Source organism: Acartia tonsa, chromosome 7 (genome assembly GCF_053477335.1).
Source record: "Acartia tonsa isolate MP-2025a chromosome 7, ASM5347733v1, whole genome shotgun sequence".
NCBI classification, from domain to species: domain Eukaryota; kingdom Metazoa; phylum Arthropoda; class Copepoda; order Calanoida; family Acartiidae; genus Acartia; species Acartia tonsa.
Genome location: NC_137266.1, coordinates 14,683,829 through 14,703,871, shown reverse-complemented (window position 1 = coordinate 14,703,871; position 20,043 = coordinate 14,683,829). Strand labels below are relative to the sequence as shown.

General features: G+C 32.2%; 1 protein-coding gene across 5 annotated transcripts in view; it reads right to left on the bottom strand.

Moving 5' to 3' along the window:
* CASK (peripheral plasma membrane protein CASK) overlaps positions 1 to 20,043 on the bottom strand; it is a 139,968-nt gene that overhangs the window by 3,589 nt on the left and 116,336 nt on the right. For 3 of the 5 annotated variants that reach the window (XM_080167660.1, XM_080167662.1, XM_080167661.1), the window contains exons 20-30: positions 19,341 to 19,466; positions 18,810 to 18,902; positions 14,773 to 14,835; positions 13,597 to 13,642; positions 11,948 to 12,038; positions 11,651 to 11,665; positions 5,439 to 5,536; positions 4,674 to 4,768; positions 2,624 to 2,701; positions 2,065 to 2,177; positions 332 to 423 (exon numbers count right to left, since the gene is read on the bottom strand). In XM_080167660.1, coding sequence (XP_080023786.1) covers positions 354 to 423; positions 2,065 to 2,177; positions 2,624 to 2,701; positions 4,674 to 4,768; positions 5,439 to 5,536; positions 11,651 to 11,665; positions 11,948 to 12,038; positions 13,597 to 13,642; positions 14,773 to 14,835; positions 18,810 to 18,902; positions 19,341 to 19,466 — 888 coding nt within the window. In that variant the 3' untranslated portion in view covers positions 332 to 353. The remainder of the gene's footprint in view (positions 1 to 331; positions 424 to 2,064; positions 2,178 to 2,623; positions 2,702 to 4,673; positions 4,769 to 5,438; positions 5,537 to 11,650; positions 11,666 to 11,947; positions 12,039 to 13,596; positions 13,643 to 14,772; positions 14,836 to 18,809; positions 18,903 to 19,340; positions 19,467 to 20,043) is intronic. The other 2 variants (XM_080167664.1, XM_080167663.1) reach the window with 1 other exon arrangement.

The window sequence follows — 20,043 nt, the reverse complement described above, 5'->3', positions numbered from 1 at the left end:
TCAATATTGGCAATCTAAATAAATTTCAACACTTACACTATACCCACAAGTGTTAAATACATATATTATAAATAACTAGACGGTGCCCCATAGCATCTAGAGACTTTGTTTTTAAAGGGAGAAAAAGGCATGCAAATTTCCTAAAATCATCCTTGGACCGATTTGAGTGTTCCTTAAATAGGTACAGTGAAATCTTAAGATATGGATAAAAAACCTTAATACTTTATATAATTGGATTTGAACAATAATACATGGGACAATGGCAGGTACTTTTTGGTGGTTGGTTTTTCTTCGCCAAATTTCAAATCAATTCAAAGCCAAATTTATTTACCTTTTAGATAGATGTTAGAGTGTCAGTAAACCCAAGAAATTGGGACCCACTGGGGTGTTGTGTTAATCTTCTCCAGAGCACGCTCTAGGATTCTAAAAGCAAAACAATTAAGTTATAAAAGAAAATTTGGATCATGGAAAGAAAACGAAGTAGTGGGTTTGTATCGTACTTTCACAGTAGCTTTGATAAGAAGGCCAGGTAAATGTTAACGATTTCTTAACAGGGTTAGGAAATTGGCTCTGCAGGGTTACAGCCCCCCACAGGGGCTAGATATAGGAGAAAATCAACTGTGAAAATACGACAAAACCCGCTACTTCATTTTCTTTTCGTAATCCGAAAATTTTATATGTTTTATTGTATATTAAACAATAACATATTAATAAGTAACCGAAATATTAACGTTCGAAAATGCAAATAACATTAATTTTTTTGATAACCTTTATTAAAATAAATAGTTCTATAGCCGCTTTATTTTCTTTGTTTATTATAACATAAACATTATAAAAATATAATATTTGTTTAAAGAAAACAGAACAAATATCTAACTGGGAAATGATTCTATTATATCTCATAAATCTTTATCTAATTCCAGATATTTAGAAATAATATATTTCCCTTCCTTTTGTGCTTTCGTGGTCAACTGAATTTGAGTTGCCGATTGTGTACATAGTTTCCTCGGTGTTTTCTCATCCTATCTCAATATTTACCTACTACTAGCTAAAAAAGCTTCAAACTTCCCAAAAAATCTAAATTTGAAAAAGTAAAATTTTGATTGTATAAACACTTTATACATTATACATTTTTTTTGGAAGTTTTTCAGCTTGTTGTAAATATTGAGATAGGATGAGGAACCACCTAGGAAACTGTGTACACAATCGAACACTCAAATTCAGCTAACCGCTTTTGTGTGGAATGTGGGTTTTGTTACAATTTTATTATTTTTCTTCCCAGTATGGCTTCGAAACCGAATAATATCCGCTAAATTTAAACCAGTTATCAGCAATAATTAAATCATGTATTGCAGACAATTTTGATATCCAAGGTTAGCTGTCTATAATACGATGGGATAAATAACTATTTTACACTTTTCCGTTTAAAGAGTTGGCCAGTATTTCCGTCTGTGATTCCTAGTACGACAAGACACGTAAAGCATTTCTATAATTAGATCTTTCCCACTGTCTTATCATCAAAGCATCAGTACTTGCAAGTTTCAATGGCGCTACAAATACATTATAAACTGGATAATCTCTTAAAGACTTAATATACCATTAGGTCTTATTTTGATAAGTCTCTAAATCAAATCTTGCTACAGACAACAAACCCTGATTGTACGACCTTTGTCTGTGAGGTGTAAATGTGCATAGTAATGCGTTGTGCCTGTTTTAGGATAAAGCATTTTTTCTCCCTCTACTTTAAACAGTATTGTAGAGCATCTGACATAGGAGCAGGGGAATTTACAGTAGAGCATCTGACATAGGAGCAGGGGAATTTACAGTAGAGCATCTGACATAGGAGCAGGGGAATTTGATTATGACGCAATACTATGTGTTATGCCACAGTCAAGGGGTAGCTATTCTAGCAATTAATTCTACAAAAAATCACGAAACCTCTTAAAGAAAGGTGGAAGTATATTTTGTTTTTTTTCATGTAATTGAAGAGGTGTGGGCAAGATGGGGAGAAAAAGGGGAAGGAGGTTGTCAGAATCACATTCCCTTTTCCCTTGGTGTGCCTACCTTATAGTTTCATCAATATCATTATTAACAATGGTGAGGTCAAAATAATGGCCGAAAGCTTGTTTTAAACTGTCACTCTCCTTTGACAACCGCTCCAAAGAACCGTCAAAATCCTAAAATAAGATATATATTTTGCAAAGTCCAAACTAAAAATCAAGGACTCTACATTTTTTTAATAAAATAATTATAATTCTTAATTTTATAACCCATTCCCTAACCCCAAAAAATGAGGATAATCCACTTGCGTGGAAAAAAATCCATGTAAAAATTTCAAAAAATCACGCAACCTAAACATTAAATTTTTTTAACAACAAAATAACATGAAGTCGTTTGTCTCTCCTTTCCTCTCTATATTTTCCTCCCTCACACACACTCCAACTCTCTTTCTCTTAATCTCTCTCTATTATATTTCCTCTTCTTGAAATAAATATAAGGATAATATTAACTAAAAAGCTTATAAAGATATAGAAATTTATAAGTAACATATTCAGATAGAAATATAGTCAGATACTCAGATAGGTAGACAGATAGATATGTATGAAGCTAAATAGATAGATACCTGAATAGTTTGAAGACAAGGGGAAGCAATGAAGACGACATAAGGAGCATATTCCGCACTCCGCAAGATTTTCAGGGCCTAAAATAAAATAAGTAAATTAATAGTTATTTATCGCATCGTATTATAGACAGCTTTCCGCGGATATCAAAATGAAAAATTATAAAATTTGAACCAGTTTTGTTAGATTCAAGAGGGCCAAAGTCAAAACTGATATTAATTTTATGTCTTTTTATATTCTAACATTGTTAGTGGAAACTTGTCTGTAAAACTGTGCTATAGATGATTTTTCAGTTTAGCTGAAAACCGGTTCTAATCCTGCGGAATTTAATCGGTTCCGACGACTTACTGGAATATAACATAACCTTTTCTAGTACATATATACATCCTAATAGCAATTTAATTATGATTTATTTATCTAGAGTTTAGTTTTCTATGTAAAGTTTCATTCTTGTTTGATAAGGTCACACCTTCATGATACTGTAACTATAACTTATATATACTCATGTTGTGCAATGACAATCACGCAAAAAAAGCAGTTAAATAAAACCGCAAAATTCAACCATAAATATTAAGGATAATAGCAAGGAGAGAAGGAGGGGACAATGAACAGAAAATTTTACTAATTCTTCGAATTTGGGGACCTTTTTAGATTTTGACTTGATTGTGCATACTTGCAGGTTCAGAACTGTTCTACAAATATTTTAATTTTTAGAAGTTTTAATTTCGTTTATCAATTACTCGTTCATTGTCTTATCCTTTAAGATCCCTGGATAATAGTAGTTTTTAATACATTTAAGGCTTGTTTTAGAATATTTGTACAGATATAATCAATCATAAAAGATTTTTATCTATAATACAAAGTAGAATGATGTATGACTGTTTGTCCGTACGTCCCTTAAGATCTCGGTAAACACAAAACCGATTGGATTCTTCTCTTCAGGGAATATACCTACTGTTCCTCTGGTGGTTTTAGGATATTTTCTTGGGGGTGGGACAACCCCTCTTAAAAAAAAACAACAACAAAAATACGTCCCAATATTTTTACAGAATTTTTTTTGCATATATTTTGCGAATTCGCCATTTATTCGCGAAAATTGGCGACTCATTCACAATTTTTTCAGCTAGAATTGGCGATTCATTCGTTTTTTTCGGCTAGGCAGGTAATAGAAAATGTAATGATTCCCATGCTCACATCATTTTTAAAAAAATTCCTCTTGGGGCGAAGCCGCTAGTGGGAATATAAAATTGAGCTTTTGATATTTATGTGAAGATAATAGGACACCTTATAAATCGATATATTATTACTTGGATGTTGCACAATTTTCACGTATTCTGATAAAGTAATACTCGCTGCTGGCTAAAACAACGATACCTCCATCCCCTGTACCCCATACCCTCCCCTTCTACTAGACGAACAAACTGACCTATAATTGACGTCCATATTAGCAGGGTAAATTTACGAAAAATTTTCCCCTGTCAATATATCCACGCACATACTATATCCATTACCCAGTAAGAGGAAGTTAGGTTAATAAGTAATTTATAGCTACTGCATTATATTTTAAACGTATGGGCTACCAGAGAGAAAATGTACACCACGCTTCTGGGAAGATTATTATGAAATATGGATTCACATTTTGTAAAGGATCTTAAGGGATAAGACAATGGTCAATAAACTGATGTACTTCCCCAATGATGTTAAAAAATATTCGTTCTGTAAATTAAAATTATTGGTTCAAAAGTTTAGACGCTACTAGTTTGGAACAAACCAATAAAATTTCGATTTGTTAGCCAACGAATAAGATAAAGTGATTATAAAACTTTGTGTACAAGTACAATGACACCTCCCACTATGATAAAACATAGTCTAATATTTAAACTAATTCTTTTCACGCCTAGCGCGTTCTACAAAACCTAATTTTATTTCACTGAACGGAAAATCCTTAAACTTTTGTCTTTTCTATTTTGTATTCCCTTCTAGCAAGGCTATATCCTATCTTTTTTTGCCTTATCTATCTATCTAGCACGGCTACACTATATATATCTTTACCTGTGGTTCAACATCAAGTATTGCCATACGTCCTTCAGAATGAATATTACGAATAGTTTCTAGTTTTGTCCCGTACATGGAATCTTCGTGGGTACCTAAAAATAAGAATATTAAATATTTCTAGTGTTGATTCGCTTTAGTATTCGATAAAACAAGGACAATCATAAGTACAGGCAACGCTAATAATAATAAACTTGTATTTTTATCCTTATAATGAAAAAACAGAATCTGTGTGTGCTTGTCTGTCTGTTTGTATTTGCCGAAGAATCTAGCTAAAAGCTGAACCGATATGGTTCTCCCCATGACAAAGTAGCTTCTCAAAGGTTCTGAGGATGTTTGTAACTATTAGGGGGGAGGTTACGACCACCGTCCCACGAGAAATTGTCCATAGATAAAATTTCTACCCCCAAGGAAAAAAAGTTTGTCAGGGGGTTACGGACAGACTGACAGACCAGAAAACAGTAAAAGTGTCTGACTATGACGTACGAAAAAATTAACAACTAACCAATGAGAGGCCGCTATATATTTTAGCATTGTGAATACTGGCTTCTCATTGGTTAATTGTTATTTTTTTCTAACGGCATAGTCAGACACTTTTACTGTGGCCACAGACCAAGTAAATTATATACTTGATGCTTAATTGTATAGTGGACTTTTACAAAAATATCTTTCAGCTGCCCTCTATCTTGTATGAAAGCCGAGAAAATCACATTTCAGACAGACAATCATTAGGAAACATAAACTAATTAAAAATAGTATACTCACCATACTCTAAATACTCGTTAGCTGCAATATCAGCCATCATCTCGTCTTGAGAAACAAAGTAGTAGTTTTTACCATTCTCTTCGTCTCGCCGAGGTGCTCTGAAAATAAATTAATAACATAAATTATTAGTAAGATTTTTTTTATAGAAGTAAAGGGTTCTTTCCCTAACACTCCCCTCTAAGGGGGTACTTTCTGCTGGGGGACTTAACCATGTGTGGCCTAAACCTTCGATGCTTGTGGGGCTACCAGTACCAAATATAACCTACCAAAAACGAAAAACTACCCCTCCTCCCTATTTATTCTATTTTCAAAATAAGGGGTTGTGTGCCTATATGCTCGACTAAGCACTTGGAAGGTCAGTTGAATTTGAATTGCTGAATGTAAACACAGTTTCCTCGGTGTTTCCTCATCCTATCTCAATATTTACTACTAGCTAAAAAACCTTCAAACATTTAAATTTAAATTTTGAATGTATTATGTTAAATCGTTTATACATTCAAATTTAGATTTTTTTGAAGTTTGAGATAGGATGAGTAAACATCGAGGAAACTGTGTACACATTCGGCAATTCAAATTCAACTGACCACTTTGAAAGAACCTGCCTATTAAAGAAGCAAGGCTACTCTACTGCTAACTCAATTTTCTTCATCTTGTAAATATATTTTGTTTTATTCTTAAAATTTTATATATATTTTTCTTGATAATGGATACTTTTATGATGTTTTATCTTTTTTAGTGTAAGTGATTTGAATTTCTAAATTTTATTTCTAAATTCACCAAAGTGGCACCAAAGAAATGACGTCATACGATAAAATACCAACTAAGAGGGCATTATAAATTTTACCACTGGTCAATTACAGTGTACACTGGCCCTCTCATTGGTCAACTTTATTGTATGACCTCATTTTTTTGGTGCCACTTTACGCTATCTTCACCATTTTATTTTCATTCTATTTCAACAGGGATTCTATTAAAAATACTTCATTGTTAAAGATACATATAATTCAAATCATACTTTTCCTAATGTTATTACTTATTAGTTTTAATGTTTAAATAATAATTATTGTATATTGGTCTTACCTATCTATAATTAACCCTATAAACCACCCTATTTTTATAACCTAACCTTTTAAATAGCCATTTAATGAAATAGGTGCAACTCTAAAATATGATTAATACGTTAATTTGATGATGTACTATCTATGATGAAAAAATCCAACTTATTCATTAACCTACATTTATTATTACTACGGGGAATATATTTTGTATGAAAAGTACAAAAAAGAAGCACAAAAGAAGAGAGAATAATTGAGTGATTGATAGATGGTCAATTTTTTTTGTACTAGACAATTTCTAAAAGTGTATCAGTATATAATCTTTGCTACTGAAAGATTCTTATGATAGGAAGAAGTTTTGAATATTTTAGGTTTACAATTTAATTTAAAAAGCAATATTTGTACTGTACAGTACTATTTGTAATAATATACCAATTTACCATCACCCAATGTGAGCAAATAAAATTTCTATGTTTGCATTTTGAAAAACGAAAAAGTAATTTTTATACTGTACAATTTGTAATAATCTACCAATTCACCATCACCCAAAATGACCAAAGAAAGTTTGAAAAGTAAAGATTTACGTTTGTACACTACAGTACAATATCTAATAATATACCAATTTACAATCACCCAAAGTGACCATATACCATATGGTTTGTCATTGTATTACTACAAACACACACACACACACACACACACTCTCACACACACACACCTACACACACGCACACACAAACACACACACACACATACACACAGAAAACTTAATTAATAAATAAAAGAATGTTTCCCTCCCCGCATCCTAATAAATAAATCTCTACATATGCCAAAGTTATTGTAACTACTAGATCTCTCATTTGAAAAGTAATATTTGGTTTAATGATTAACAAATAACATCCTGAGTATATTGGTGCTTTCTCTCAAATTGCCTGTCAAACAATGAAAACATATTCCCTTAGTTTCATATAAATTAAAAATATGGGGGATTTTTACCTAGGCCTAACAGCAGGGGGGGAAATTTAACCTTATTTGAAATAAACCCCCAAGAATTAAAAAAACAATTTCAGAATTCTATCTTTTATAGGATCTGAGTAAATCCCATTTCCCCCATAGCGTTACAGACGGACTGACGGACTGACAGACGGACGGACAAAGTGAATTATATAGTAGCTTCGCTACCAATTATTTTAAAATACGGGTGATGGGGGTGTGGGGGGGGAGATTCTGTACTACCCATTACCCAGGCCTAGCTATTCTAACAATCAATTCTACCAAAAATCACGAAACCATTGGAAGTAAGGTGGGGGTATATCTTTTTTTTATGTAACTGAAGAGGGGTGGGTAAGAAGGGAAGGAAAAGGGTAAGGGGGTTGTGGGGAAATTCTTCCTTAAAATTGTTTGTCAGAATCGCATTACCTTTTCCTTGCCCATTACCCAGAATAAAATAAATTAACTTGACCTAAAGTAATAAACTATACATCTCCCCAAGAAAAATTAGTTTTAATTTTTCAAAATAAAGAAAAGAGGGTTTAGTTGCTCGACTAGGGACTGTGAGGAAACCGTCTGTGATCCATGATTCCTGGTAGGATTTGCAAGATGAAGAGAGAGTAGAACTTTGATTTGCAATACTTGAGTTTACTTGAAAGTGAGAGAGAGAGAGAGAGAGAGAGAGAGAGAGAGAGAGAGAGAGAGAGAGCTACGTGTTACACAGAGTTTCATACAATTACAGGCACATAGAAGGAGGTAAAACAGCATGAAATTACTTCAATAACAGGGACATACTTAGGAACAGGGATAAGAGAAGCTAGGCTGAAAAGGAGATTCATATCGGTTCAGCGGTTTGTAACATCTTTCAGTACAAACTGAGAGACAGATAGGCTCAAAGACATCCTGTTACTTTTATGTAAGGATTATATTTGTTAGGTCTGATATAGCATCTTTCAAAATCTACTGTATTTGTAGCTTTCTTTACCCCTGACAAAATAAGAAAGAGAGAAAGAGTTAAAGTTTAGTGAGTGAGTTTGTGTATTTTACCAGGCATTTAAGAATAGATAAATAATTCTACAATAATTATGATAAAAAACTTGATCCTAGGATTTATTTTATGCTATGTTGTTAGAATTGTTTTTAAAACACCACTCTTTATTTCATATCAGTTAAAGACAAACGTAAATATTCTTGTAGAAAAATCCGTTTCTAAATATCAGTTTTGTTATTACCTATTTATTTGTCAAATTCTACAATAAAATTTTAAGAATTCTTATAAATGGCTTTACTCCTGACTTTATTTAGTGCATGAAAGCCTGGAAATTGAGATAGTAGAGTTGTGCATGACAATTCTGTACTAGTGTATGTACTGTCCAGTATTTTTGAAACCATAATCTTTTTATTTCATTACCTCTGTATCATCTCATGTAAAATGGCTTTTAAAATAATTTTTGTCAGATAAGAATTTGATTTTTTTAGCTGATTAGATTAAATTGTCTTTTAAAATAAATAGCAGTAGCTGTGTTTAATGCCCTAGGAAAATGGGGGTAAATGTCACAGATGTTGGCCTACCTAATCTATTGACGGATAGAAAAAGGGATGGGGGAAAGAAACCATCTAAAAAAGAGATGGGGTATAGGGTATTTTCTGACGTCAATAGAATAGGTAGGCCAAAAGCAATGACAGCTACTAATCAGCAAGTTAAAGCTTATTATTTTGATTGGGGGGTTGGGTTTCAATTGATGGATTAATCCTACTTTGAGTGGGGTTGGGGATTTGTAAAACGTCTCAAAATAATTTTTGGATAAAAGAACCAACATTTTAGCTCTACAAGCTGATAAATTCATCTGATTTGCAAAAACTAAGGGTTTGAACCATAGCGCGAAGCACCCCAAGAAATGATTTATGAGTGTCAGAGGTATTTTAGGTATTACTCCTTTACAGTTCCTCTTGGACGATGTGAACATATCTAACAAGCTTTTCATACTACATTTTCATCCTGAAGATATGTCTAAGTCGAAAATTGGACTGTAGAGCTCTTTAGTTATATTTTGAAAATAATATAAATATTTTATATCAAACTAGCGGCTTCGCCCCTAGCCTCTAGGGGCATTGCCCTAAGGGGTTTGATCAACCTATTTTTGTGTTATTAACTTGAAAAAGAAAATGAAAAAAAAAATTGGGGGGGGAATTTTTTTTTTGAGGGGGGAGATTAGTCGACCCCCCGTTTTAATTTTATTTTAAAAAGAAAAACAAATTTAATTTTTTTTATGGAGGGATTTTTAATTTTTTGGGGGTTGTGGGTGCCCCACTCCCCAAGAAAATAGCTTAAAACCATCACAGGACCAGTATGTATATTCCCTGAAAGGTAAAGCCCAATCGGTTCAGTGGTTACTGAGATCCTAAGCTTCATACAGACAGACGGACAGACAGAAAGACATCGTACTACTTTGTATTATAGATAAAACGTTGTTGATTATAATAATTCTGTGATTTTTTTTCTAAAATAAGTATAAAAATATGAAAGCTATAATTCTACTTTTATACAAGTTACAAAGAAGAACTGACATATATAGTCTACATACTATTACTTAACTTTGTTATATAGTGTGCAAATATTCATAAAACAAAATATTTATTTTATTCTAGATATTACTAATACCCAGCTTTTTCTTATTCCTTAATTTTATTCCGATTTGTTTAAGGGATCTAAAGGGAAAATAAGACAATGGCTAATAAATTGATGTACAATGTAACTACCCAATACAAAAACACTGTGGGGGACAGCCCATTGTCCCCTTCTTTCCTGGATTTTTTTGTTATTTTTGTCACCCTGGTTTTTCGATTACTTACCTGTCCTAAGCCCAGCAGATTTTATTCTCACATTAAGATCCAATTTTTAATAGCTCTGGTGGGCCTTTTTGGTAATATTTTCAGGGGTTGTTTTAAATCTAAAATGTGATTTGTTTAGCTATGGTGTCCAAAAAAGCATCCAAAATGAACATTATAAAAATGGGATCGAAATATTGAGATAAAATGAGCTGAGTTAGCCTGCAAATCATGCATTTTACCACGTAAAAATCATGCAGCCTAAGCATAAAGGGGGGTAAAAAGAGTTGCGAGATCTTTAAAGAGAAAAAATGTGTAAACAGGGGCATTTCTTTAAAAAAAAACCTTAAATTTTTTTTTATCTTCTTGTGTTTTTCTTTTTTTTGTGTATATTAGAGTGTTATAATATGTACATGTTCATGCTAACTAATAAGCTTACTGCTTATTTGTTTCATAAAGGGTCGTAGATTTAAAATTAAATAACAAACAATAAGTGCCTATGTTAAACAGAGACTATGTACTCAATTTACTTGTTTTCTTTTAGTAGCGAAACTACTCTACAATCTTAATAATAGGTCTATAGATAATTTATAGGTCATTTTTGAAGAAATATAAATTAACCAGCATTGAAAGCTTGACAGCCTTTGGAAGTAATTGTTATTGTTGTATTCTAGATGCCTAAATTTCTAATAAAACAAGGATGACAACATCCATAAAAGCGAAGCTCTGAAATTGAAGGACAAAGGAACATTAACACTTGTAGAGTGTTAGAACTAAATAAGCAGATTATTATTGCATAAGTATAAACAAAATTGTAAATAAATTTGTTGCAAAAATGCATAAATACATAATACTATTTAAGGACATACTTATATTTTAGGACTTAATCAATAGAGATGCTTCGCTTATAACATTGTACCTTGTTGTAATAGGAATCAGATGAATCGGATAATTCTAACATACAAAAATTTGATGTAAAAAAAGTAAAAAACCAACAAGTTTAAAATGGACATACGGACATTTTGGTAATGACTATAGAGTTGCTACGCTTTCTAAATAGACCTATTTGATAAAGGAATCACCATGCAAAGTTTGAAATCGATAGGATAATTCGAAAAGAGCTAACCGTAACGAACTAACAAACGGACCGACCCTAATTATAGAAAAGCTTCGCATTTAAAAACCTCATTTGATATCTATTATTAATCTAACTCAAAATTGTCTACTTTTGTATGATTTCATAAAGAATTTAATGTACTCTAACAACCTAACTTATTTTAATGTTTAAAATCTTTTTAAATCTATCCTAGAGACAAGTTAATAATCTTAAAATCTTACTTTTGAAAAAGTCCTCTTTAATAAAAATATAAAGAGAAATTAATAAGGTTCAAAGTATGTCTTGCTAATTATTCTTTGAATAAACCATTATACATTTGTAAAAGAAAAATGAAAATAATTTAAAGAATTTAAAATTTAAAACCTATACATAATTATAATATACAGAGCGCTTTTAAACAGTATTTTTATAATATTAGTCATAAATGTACATTATTAAGTTATTTACTATGATTCGCTTATTTTGATAAGTTCAAAATGTCGTATATCTTTTTACAAATTAAGTTTTAAAGTTTGTACCTTGTAGTATGTGGAATAGGGTAGGCGAATCTATCTGGGTGTGATGCAATCAAACTGTTCTTGATATGTCTTCTCCCTACTCCGTGAGCACCTTAATAGATAGATAGATATAATTCAAAATATTCCTGATATAACTTCTCCGACTCCGTGAGCACTAAGAGATATAAGTTTTCCGGAATTTTAATGTAGGGAGTAGATTTGAAATCTGCATCAAATTTTAAGGATTTTTTATAAAATTCGTTTTTTGTAAAATTCTTTATCTAAAAGCGAAAATACATTTTAAGTTAATTAATTTTGACCAATAGGATAGGTGGATTTTAAACTACCTGCGCTCTAATTGGTTGAATGATGTACGACATCCAATCAGAGCGCAGATTTTTTAAATCCACCAATCACAGATGCCAAAATTAATTAACTTAATTTGTATTTCCGCTTTTAGATAAAGAATTATACAAAAAACGAATTTTATAAAAAATCCTTAAAATGTGATGCAGATTTCAAATCTACTCCCTACATTACAATTCCGGAAAACTTATATCTCTTAGTGAGCACCTTAATAGATAGATAGATATAAATCAAACTATTCTTGATATAACTTCTCCCTACTCCGTGAGAATCTTAATAGATAGATATATATATAAATGAAACTATTCTTGATATTACTTCTCCCTACTCCATGAGCATCTTAATAGATAGATAGATATAATTCAAACTATTCTTGATATAACTTCTCCCTGCTCCGTGAGAATCTTAATAGATAGATAGATATAATTCAAACTATTCTTAATATAACTTCTCCCTACTCCGCGAGAATCTTAATAGATAGATAGATATAAATCAAACTATTCTTGATATAACTTCTCCCTACTCCGTGAGAATCTTAATAGATAGATAGATATAATTCAAACTATTCTTGATATAACTTCTCCCTACTCCGTGAGAATCTTAATAGATAGATAGATATAATTCAAACTATTCTTAATATAACTTCTCCCTACTCCGCGAGAATCTTAATAGATAGATAGATATAAATCAAACTATTATTGATATAACTTCTCCCTACTCCATGAGAATCTTAATAGATAGATATATATATAAATGAAACTATTCTTGATATTACTTCTCCCTACTCCATGAGCATCTTAATAGATAGATAGATATAATTCAAACTATTCTTGATATCACTTCTCCCTACTCCATGAGAATCTTAATAGATAGATAGATATAAATCAATCTATTCTTATGCTTTTCCCTATTATTCAAACGGCGTTATCCTCTTAGAATTTTTTTTTCAATTTTTTTCAATTTTGTACCCCTCCCCCGACTACCGACGAACAACTATTTTAGGTTAGGTTAGGTTTAGGCTAGGGAGCCGAGCGCTGCGGCTAGGCAGGCAAGGGGGCCGAGCGCTGCGGCTAGGCAGGCAAGGGGGCCGAGCGCTGCGGCTAGGCAGGCTAGGGAGCCGAGCGCTGCGGCCAGAGTTCATAGTTCGCTGTCGAGGGGGGGGGGGGGTACTCAAATTTTCAATATTGAAAAAAAAAATTCTAAGAGGATAATACCATTCAAACTTCTTAAATCAATCAATAAACAAGGTTAAATTTAAATTAAACTTTTTCTTATTTTTAATGATATTAAAAAATTCAACTTACCTAATAGCACCAAAGTTTTTCTCTTAAAAGCAGGCAACTTTACCACCTAAATTAAGCATAAGTTATTAATCATTTCCTTTGTTTTCATTAATTTTAACTAAAGTCTTTCAAATTAAGAAATAATTACGTGGTCTCTATTTTCTGGGGGTTTTTTTTGGTAGAAAAGGATCTAATTATTCATATTCATCAAAAGAAACTTTACAGCAAAATTCAGCCGTCTATCTTTAATAGAAGCCGAGTAAATATAATTTTGCCTTAAATAACTGACCGACGGACAGAAAAATTGAGTGCTAGAGTAGCTTGACTACTAAAATATGAAAGTTTTTGGAATATAAAAAAAACTATCTATAATACAAAGTAGCTTGATGGACGTCCATCCGTCCGTCTGAAGCTTAAGATCTTGGTAACCACTGAATCGGTTGAACTCTACTCTTCAGGGAATATACCTACTGGTCCCATGGTGGTTTTAAGTTATTTCATTGGTGTGTAAGACACCCCTAACCCCCAAAAAATGCAAAGCCCCTAGAGGCTAGGGGCGAAGCCGCTAGAATTTACGTAAAAGAATAAAGATATAATTATCCAATAATGATTTAGTTAACTTGATTATTATTAGTTATTTACATATTTCCTCTTTATTGCACATTAATATCAATATTATTGTTGTTATAGAATTATTATTACATCTCAGATTGGCCTTAATTATAATCAGAGGTCATGCAAGAGAAGTACAATTTACTTATATAATTTTAAAATGTTAACTCTATCATAGATTCATAGCTAATTTTAAACGTAGTTGAAAACATCTAAAATAGCTAAGCTCAGCAAATTAGACAGTCAGACGAACAACCTATTATATAAAGTAGTAAGCTTTTTTTGTCTGTAACGAAGGGTCTCGCGAACCCCAGACCCAATATGGTTATCTTTAAAGTGAAGCTTCTTATATGTATAGGGAAGTTTTTAGAATATTTCAATTTTAGATTTGATCTGTCAGATTGTTTTAGGCTATTTTCTACCCCATGTATATTCCTTTAAATAAAAAGCCCCATATATGCTAGCGGCAAAGTCGCTAGTGACAAAGGATTTAGTAGATAATAAATTAAATAAATATTTCAGCAATTTTACGGACATTAAAGTAACAATCAATTTTGTTTTAATGAAAAATAAAAAAAAGTTTACCTCTTCATAAGTAACAAGATCAAGTTGATCAAATACAGCGTTGTGTTTTGACAGATATTTCTCCTGAAAATTAAAATAATTTGAGTTTTGAATTTAGAAAAACCACTATGAAATATTCGAAGCTTTTCTATAACTAGGGTCAGTCCGTCCGTATAGGATAGCTTTTTTCGTTAATTCAGGCATGTTAGAATTGTCATATCGATTCCAAACTTTGCATGGTGATTCCTGTAGTAGTTAGGTACCATTTAGAAAACTCTATAATCATTAACAGAATGTCCGTAAATTTCAAATATGTTGATTTTTTTTACTTTTTTAACAACAAATTTTATGTGATCTAATTATCCGATTGATCTGATTTTTGGTATACTGATTCTGGGACAAAAAATATTATAAGCGAAGAAACTCTACAATCAAGTCCTAAAATATAAGTATGTCCATAAACATTATGCTGTATCCAGCAGTGTTTCAACAAATTTACTTACAATATTGCTTCGACTATTTATATTCTGATTATTCAGACACTAAACAAGTGTTAATGTCCGTTTGTCCTACCGTTTCTACCTTTGCTTTTATGGATGTTGTCATAATTGTTCCAAAATTTTTTAACCCTTCATTAAATTCAGAATTAACAAACACTTTGCTTAAGTCTAAGTAACATTAATTAGGTTTTTTTTATATAAAACCTAAAACTTTTTAAAGTAAGGTGGGTGACTCTGCCTCCTCCCAAGTGCCCCTAGAGACCTCGATGGGTATAGCTGCTAGTTCTTAATGAAAGGATAGAATATACAATATGAAATTTACTGTATAAAACATTAGCTATATAGTATGCCAAGACCATTAATAAAGAATAAAGGATTATGATGGTATTTTATATTATTACATTTGGTATGTGTATGTGTGTGTGTGTGTGTGTGTGCGTGGGTGGGTATAGGGTGTGGGGTTTATTATTATTCAGACACTAGAGCATATTTTACTCCGTATTCCATCTTATTCAGGGTTATCAAGTCGTAGCTGTGTTTAGTGCCCTAGAAAAAATGGTGATAGATGTCACCACTTTTGGCCTACCTATTCTATCGACGTCAGAGTAGAGGGAAAGAGAAAGAAACCCCTAGAAGGTAGATGGGGTGTAGGGTATTTCCTGACGTCAATAGAAAAGGTAGGCTAAAAGCAGTGACATCTAAATACATATATGTATACTAAATAAAGCTAGCTTTTAAAAATAACTCGTATAAAAGAAAAGCAGTGTACAGTTGTCTAAGACTGGGAACTCTTGTCTTGTTGATGGAGCATTCCAGCTATCAAGTTATGCATTATCATTCATACTAATAATTTATACAGGGATTTAGGTATAGGATAATATTTAATATTCCAGCTATCAAGTTATATATATTATTATTTATACTAATAATTTATACAGGGATATAGGTATAGGATAATATTTAATATTCCAGCTATCAAGTTATATATATTATTATTCATACTAATAATTTATACAGGGATATAAAGGGTGTTTAAAAAAAAACCAATCGCTTCACTCATTTCAATATAAACCCTACAGTTTTAGTCAAAAACTAACAAAAAATGACCCAAATCATTTCTAAGCAATGACAATGAGAAAGCACTATTGAATTTTGATTTCTACTCACATCTCCTGGGCACTACAGCTCGAGTCCTAGCCCATGTGGAGAATTTTTCCTTACATGGAGATTAGAATACAACAAATCGTCTTAAGTACTTAAAATCTTGTAGATAGACCCCATAATGTTTAGAATCTTTGATGGAGCATGTAAAGACCTTTCTATAGACACCTTAACCAGGTTTCTAACTCAATCCTAGCCAATTTGGCATAAAAAAGACAGACCCATCAAACATTTAGACATGACAAGTCTCTCTAGTTCTTGATGTTTGACAGATCTTTCATTTTGATGTCAAAATGGCTCAGATTGTGTTAGAAACCTGATTAAGGTATCTATAGAAAGATATTTACATGTCCCATCAAAAATTCTAAACATTATGGGTTCTATTTACAAGATTTTAAGTACTTAAGTATGTTTGTTCTTTTTTTTAAAAGACAGAGCAGTCATGTCTCAATGTTTGATTGGTCTGTCTTTTTGATGCCAAATTGGCAAGGATTGAGTCAGAAATCTGGCTAAGGCGTCTATAGAAAGGTCTTTATGTGCCCCATCAAAAACTCTAGATATTATGGGGTCTATCTACAAGATTTCAAGTACTTTAGACAGTTTATTCTTTATAAAAAAAGACAAAGCTGTCTTAATTTGTAATAAAATATGCACTCTCCACGTAGGGAAAAATTTCCACAAGGGCTAGAACTCGAGCTGTAGTGCTCAGGAGAGGTGAGTAGAAACCAAAATTCAATAATGTTTTCTCATTGTCATTGCTTGGACATAATTTGGGTCATTTTTTATTAGTTTTTGACCAAAACTGTAGGGTTTATATTAAAAAGAGTGAAGCGATTGGTTTTTTTTTAAACACCCTTTAGGTATAGGATAATATTTAATATTCCAGCTATCAAGTTATGCATTATCATTCATACTAATAATTTATACAGGGATATAGGTATAGGATAATATTTAATATTCCAGCTATCAAGTTATATATATTATTATTTATACTAATAATTTATACAGGGATATAGGTATAGGATAATATTTAATATTCCAGCTATCAAGTTATATATATTATTATTCATACTAATAATTTATACAGGGATATAGGTATAGGATAATATTTAATATTCCAGCTATCAAGTTATGGATTGTATATCTAGACCCTAGATTCTACGGACGGTTGATAACACGATCATTGTTTGGAAGTCCTAACTTTGCTTAATATTAAGTTGTGCCTGTTTCTAGCCAAGGTATTTCCCCAACTCTTACTATTAACGTGCGGCGCTTGTCATAGCAGGAGAAGGTATAACTTTGAACACCTTTGACGAAGTTACGGCAGAAATTCGAACCCATTGCCTACGACGTGTTACGCTACATTTGTGGGATATAGGGGTAGGGCAATAGCTGCTATTTTATATACATTTAAATACAAATTGCCCTATCAATGTTTCCCTGTAGACATATTACATTTTTGTTTTGTTTTACATAAAATCATAATATGTATATTCTGATATTCTTCCACCCAATAATCTAATATTTATTCAAATAAAAATATCTAATATTATTTTCTTAAAAATAATAAAATCTTCCAAAGAAAGTAATTGCAGTTTTCCCTAGAATAATGAATAAGTGGATGAATGGGAGTGGATGGAATAAGTATCGTTATTCTATCCAGCTGCGAATATTACTCTAACAGATTACATCAAAATGAGGTGCAACATCCAAGTAATAATATATCCATTTCTGGAATATGGTTGGTTAGTTGATATAAAACAATTTATCATATTTATTTCTATTAACCTAATTGATAATTCTACTCAAGCTACAAAAAGGTATACAGCATATATTTATAAATCTTTATAAAAAAAAGTAACAGGGTGTCTGTCTGTAGCATACGATCTTGCTAACCTCTCTACAGACATACTTGGAAGGTTCCTAGAGGTTCCTAGAGGTTCCCCGCTCCAAGATAAATCGACCAAGGAAAAAACCCACCCTCGATTGAAACTTAAATGGAAAGGAATTGTTTGACTTAATCGTTTCCCCCACTCTCCTTTATGTGACCTATAGACGCTTCTAGAGGCGTAGCAGCTAATATACAATATTCAAAACTCATCAATTTAATAATGATTCTGTCGCGTTCTAAACTAAATAGAAGTATGTTAATGTTAATGTCGTGTGAATGAGTTGCACCTGGACTGAACAGTCGACTTGTCAACTCAGTATATTACAGACAACCAACCCTTTGATTGCACTCGATCTTTGTCTGGAGATCCTAACTGTGCATGGTAATGAGTTGCGCCTGTTTGGGGCCAAGGCATTCCCACTACTCTACTTTTTTATGTCCTGTGCCGGACAATGCAGTAAGTACCATTATTAACGTCTTTGGTCAAAATAGAAGTATAATAATACCTTTAAAATTTTCTTTTTCTTTCCAAAAATGGAGCAGTTTATTTGTTCTTTCTTTGGGTTATTCTCCATACTCTGGTAAGTTACTCTCCATTCCTAGATAGGTTGATGATTAGATAGATAGATAGGATGTACAGATTGATAGATAGATAGATGGATAGATAGATAAAATTTACTAATTGATGGATAGATAGATGGATAGATAAGATGTACAGATTGATAGATAGATAGATGGATAGATGATTAGATATATGGATGGTAGGAAGGTAGGGAGGGGATATTGGACTGTTTATTACACTAGTCCCCAAAGTTTTATAAAATAATTTTCTTATTTGTTAGCTGAACAATTTTAGAGACTTTTATTTAATTTTAATTGGTTGGTTCATTAAGTTGAGTGTCCAAGCGTTTCAGCCTCTAATTTTAATCTAAAGAAATCTAAATCTGGAAATTAATAGAAAAATAGAAAGATAGAAACTGGATACCCTTTGGATAGATAATGATAGATATATAACAAAAGGATATCTAGCACTGTACCTGTAGCTCAGGACTGGGAATAAGACCCGCGGCACTGTGGGCGGCCACCTTCCTTGCCTGCCACCAGTTGTGGTCGTCTTTGCTGATTATTTGCAGAATATCCCCAATATTGAAGGGTATGCCGGCCTAGAATATAATATTCATTTATATTTACTTATAGCGGTTGCACATCTAGCATCTAAAACCTCTGTATTTAAAGTAGAAAGTAAGAATTGTAGGAAATTGTAGCTTTAAACCAAATTTTAAAAAATGAAATAGACTACAACTATCCCATGAGAAGATTACCTAAAAAGGAAAAAAAATATTAAGTTCAGCAGTTATTTGAATCATGACTTCAGACAAAAAAATATTTTGCCTTCTTTTAGAACTGCGTTTTGTCAAAGTCTAAGCTAAAGAAGCAGTCAGCAGTCTAGCAGCCAAACAAGATATTATTAGCCTAAACCTGAGTTGCCAAATTTTATGCAATCAGCATCCGAAGTCGCAGGCAGGACTGAAAAAAAACCTCTTTTAGTCATGGGCCAATTTATAAAACCTTTCTAAACAACCTTCCGCTGATATGAAAGTAAAATGTTATACGTTCAATTCCTTTTTTTGTTGTCCATGTTTTTAAGAATATTTGTACAAGATCTAACACTGATTGTAGCCAGAGAGAGAGAGAGAGGGGATAATGGGCTGTTTATTACACTAGTACCCAAAGTTTTAT